Genomic DNA, 4,518 nt, shown 5'->3' on the forward strand with positions numbered 1-4,518 from the left:
GTGATAGCTACAAACTTTGTTTTCTGTTACAATTTTTTATAAAATATAAATAATGTGATTGTGTGACACGTACGAAACATAAAAACATTGATTATCACATAATGCACCTTAACCTTACCAATTAAGCTTGTTCAACGAAACAACGAACCGCGTTTCTTGTGTTTTCTATCTTCTAGATCGATCTAAATCCTGCAGTCAAAGTCGTATACATTTTTAGTTACATATTATTCCACAAATTACTACGTATATATACTTCTATAAATAAAGGTTTTCCAGTCCAGTTTTGAGGGTTTTTGTTTTTTATTCTAGCTAAGATATTTTACAAACATTTATCATATTTACATATTTTTTTACAATACATAAAGAAGATTTATTATTATTATTTGATTGATTGATGGGGGGTAAGAATTCAAGAGAAGAAGGATCAAGATATAGGCATTCTTCGTCGTTTCAGTCGAATTCTGGTTATCCGCAATTTCAGCCATCTTATTCATTTCCAACAACACAAGCAGAGCAAACAAGTTATCCTGTTGAGGAGGAGCCATCGTATCCTAGTACTTCATCATATGGAACACAACAACAACCACCTTATCCTTATAATAATAGGCCACAAAAGAAGCTTGACAAAAAATATTCAAGGATTGCAGATACTTATACCTCTTTAGAACAGGTAGGTAAACTATCACAAGTAATAATATATTGCAAACGAAAATTGAGACCAAATAATCTGTTGGCCGGCTATTGGTGGCGTGTACTCCAAACCCGAACCGTACCGTCTATTAGAAATTGACCTCGTAAATGTCAATTAAGTACTAAATGTCAACCAGCATATATAGTCGCAACATAACTGATTCTTATTAATGTGGGTAGTCATGCCTTAAATAATATGAATTTAATTGGTACATACTATATATATCAGATACGATTTTGTAGTATTCACAGGCAATTACTTTATCTGCAGGTGACCGGGGCTCTTGGACGTGCTGGGCTCGAGTCATCCAACCTCATTGTTGGTATCGACTTCACTAAGAGCAATGAGTGGACAGGTAACTTTGTTATTTTTAAGTACTTTATATTAATCATTAATCAAAGAAATATGCTGACAGTGGATCATTCATATATATAGGTAAAATGTCTTTCAACAGAAAAAGCTTGCATCATATAGGAGATGGTTTTAATCCTTATGAACAAGCTATATCCATCATTGGGAAAACGTTAGCCGCTTTTGATGAGGATAACTTGATTCCATGTTATGGATTTGGAGATGGTATGAGCCATTCATTATTATCTACATAAATTTTGATTAATAACAAAAATGGGTCATTTATCCATTTTTTTTTAATATAAAATTTAGAAAGTTTAACAGTTTGGGCCTCATTGTCCAGCATCAACCCATGATCAAGATGTTTTCAGTTTTTATCCTGAAGATAGATTTTGTAATGGATTCGAGGATGTCTTGAGTAGATACAGAGAAATTGTCCCTCATTTAAAGCTTTCAGGTTCAACATCTACTTCCCCTTTAATCTCTACGCTTTTGTCATGTTAATCACCTCATTTTGGATGAAATACTTACTTTATGTCTTGCAGGACCAACATCTTTTGCCCCGGTCATTGAACAAGCTATGACAATTGTTGAACAAAGCGCGGGCCAGTATCACGTTCTACTAATCATTGCTGATGGGCAGGTTGGTATTTTCTTATCGATATTTTGCATGTGTGTCTGTATAAAATATATTATTTTGCTAATTATATGGTTGTGGTATAGGTAACAAGAAGTGTGGATACCGAGCATGGTCGATTGAGTCCACAAGAACAAAGAACAGTTGATGCCATAGTTGAAGCAAGGTGAGTTCCAGCAACCATTGTCAAGTAAAAGCTTTTACACTAATCTAAGAATTTTATGGGTATATGCTAAAGCTTGATGTTCTTTTTGACAGCAAGCTTCCACTATCTATTGTATTAGTCGGGGTTGGAGACGGGCCTTGGGACATGATGAAGGAATTTGATGATAACATCCCTGATCGTGCCTTCGATAATTTCCAGGTAAGAAATAATGCTACTTTTCCTGGTATGAAAAATGTGAGGGTGGGTTAGGGGTCATAATTGGTCATTGTTAGTACATGTCAAAACTGGTCGGGTTGGGTTATTGGTTTAAATGGGTCATTATTAGTACAATTTTGTTCATCTTAATGTTTTTGATAACTAATTAGTGTGTTAATACTGATTACAAAAGCAATGTTGTTATCTGAACATTTGAATAATATGTAGTGAAAATAGACTTTAGGAAACTTCCAACACTTTTGACCCGAATCTTTTTACCTGAATGTCTTGGTGCAGTCTGATTGAGATGAGCACAACCCAAATCGTCTCATTCATAAAACCCAAATCGTCTCATTCATAAGCAAATGTGTCAAAATTTCCATCTTGAATATAAAAATTATCAGAGTCTATCCTGATGGTTGAGATATGCCTAGTTCATATACATGTTCTGATGTTATTTTTTTTTTTTTTTGCTAGTTTGTCAACTTTACAGAAATCATGTCGAAGAATGTGCCTACAATACGAAAAGAGACAGAATTTGCTCTTTCGGCATTGATGGAAATCCCTTCTCAGTATAAAGCAACGATTGAATTGAATTTACTAGGGTGCGTGACCTTATTCTTCCTAGTTACCATTTGGTCACATAAGTTCAACTAATTTGTTCTCTTTTTACCTTATGTCATTCTATTTCTTTTTGCAGTGGTCGGAAAGGAATATCCCCTCAGAGGGTCGCCCTTCCCCCTCCAATCCGTGGACCATCCTCCTATAGCAGCCCAAAACCATCATATTCGACTAGTTTTCAAAAAGGCTCAGAACCTTATTATGATTATGGCCATAGCAGTCCTGTTTATTCTACTCCTTTATATGGCCATAGCAATCCTGTTCATTCTACTCCTTTATATGGCCAAACTAGTCCGGATCACACCACACTTTCAAAATCTACCTATGACAACCAGGTAAGCATTAATCTTTTACTTTCAGTCTTTGTAACATTGTTTCTATGATCTTTTGAGTGCTGACGCAAGGCTTATATTACAATTTTAGCACATTTCTTCTTCAAAAGTGGACCCATATGGTTTATGTATAGATAACGGTCAAATGTGTTAAAGTAAAAGAAAGGTTTGTTACAAAAGAGTAGGGCCATCGGTTTAGATGGTATATCCATGTGTTGTTAATCCCCGAATAGTTTTATGCAAATTAGGTGGATCTTATTTTTATTAGAGTAATTGTAATTATATAATCTATTAATGGTGCATAATTTATATAGATAAATTGGAAAAATATAGAGTGTTGGTTAGTCAACATAAACCGCCAGTTTTGACCCGTAACAAATATACATGTTTTGGCTCGAACTCATTCTGACCCATTACTAGCCCCTCCAATGATCCGTTCATTTATGACCAATTGGTTAAATTTCTTGCTAAAACATGAGTAATATATGAATATGAGTCTTGATTGAATATTTAACTTTTATAAGAAGTAGTGCTGATACCTTTTGTCTGATCTTATGCAGCTATGCCCCATCTGCCTTACTAACGTAAAGAACATGGCCTTTGGTTGTGGACATCAGGTATTGTACTTCATTCGCGTTTACTTAGAATGAACATCAAATTTTGGCATTCAGAAGTTAAGTTTTGTTTGTTTTGTGGTATTTGGCAGACATGTCACGAATGTGGAGAAACGCTTCAGTTGTGCCCAATTTGCCGAAGTTTAATTGAGACTAGGATAAAGCTATACTAAATATTCATTCATTTCTTGTTTCTTTACCGTATATAATATATGATGATTTGTTGTAGATAGTTCACATTCTGTTATCATTCTTTGTGTGACAAACAATAAGTATTGCAGTTTGGAGAGGGTCATTTAAATTTCATTTCGGGATCTTAATAGAAAGTCGAGAAGGGAAAGTAAACGAAGAGTTTTTTTTTTCTTCTTTTGTAAACTTTTTGTTAATTTGGTATTGTAAAAATACTATTGTTGTGTAAAATGAATGAAAATATTGTTGGGTGATTTTGTTTATCTGATGCAAGAAGTCGGCCAATAGGTGATATAACTGTTATTACAATATGGAGATTCAAAAAAATGTTCCTGTACTATTTTACTCTAAAATGTGGTCCTTGACTTTTGGTTGACTCATACCTAGTAAACATCACATGTATTAGAAATTATGACCCACGAGTATTGATGATGGTGATAGTGATGGATGCTAACAAGGTTTCACGATTATTGACATGTTAAGATGTCTTACTATTGTAAGGTACTTGTCGAACTATAATAAATTAATGATGTTGAGCACTTGAACCTTTGGAATAAGCACAAGGGTATGGGTTTGGGGTGGTCTGGTGTCGCTCGGCAACCACTATTGGGCATCCGGTATCACCCAAAGTTCTGAAGTTCTTCGTAAGACTTTGTTAGCAAAATTGCTTAACGTTTAGCTTAACATTGACTGTCTTATCGTCAAGCCGTTCAAATATCATT

General features: G+C 34.6%; 1 protein-coding gene across 1 annotated transcript; it reads left to right on the forward strand.

Moving 5' to 3' along the window:
- The first annotated feature begins 277 nt into the window (after window positions 1–277).
- LOC122579480 (E3 ubiquitin-protein ligase RGLG2-like) lies at window positions 278–4,059 on the forward strand. The gene is made up of 11 exons (XM_043751662.1): window positions 278–670; window positions 962–1,046; window positions 1,127–1,267; window positions 1,386–1,499; window positions 1,588–1,685; window positions 1,766–1,845; window positions 1,938–2,043; window positions 2,518–2,645; window positions 2,741–2,996; window positions 3,554–3,610; window positions 3,700–4,059. The coding sequence occupies exons 1-11, from the start codon at window positions 395–397 to the stop codon at window positions 3,778–3,780; spliced, it is 1,422 nt and encodes a 473-aa protein (XP_043607597.1). The 5' UTR covers window positions 278–394; the 3' UTR covers window positions 3,781–4,059.
- Window positions 4,060–4,518: the final 459 nt, after the last annotated feature.

This window comes from Erigeron canadensis, chromosome 8 (assembly GCF_010389155.1).
Source record: "Erigeron canadensis isolate Cc75 chromosome 8, C_canadensis_v1, whole genome shotgun sequence".
Taxonomy (NCBI): domain Eukaryota; kingdom Viridiplantae; phylum Streptophyta; class Magnoliopsida; order Asterales; family Asteraceae; genus Erigeron; species Erigeron canadensis.

Bases quoted from the DNA above. Each gene is read 5' to 3' on its own strand.
- LOC122579480 (XM_043751662.1), top strand. From the start codon at position 395: ATGGGGGGTAAGAATTCAAGAGAAGAAGGATCAAGATATAGGCATTCT. The intron at 1,268-1,385 runs GTATGAGCCATT...CTCATTGTCCAG, and splicing joins ATGTTATGGATTTGGAGATG to CATCAACCCATGATCAAGAT. The intron at 2,646-2,740 runs GTGCGTGACCTT...TTCTTTTTGCAG, and splicing joins ATTGAATTGAATTTACTAGG to TGGTCGGAAAGGAATATCCC.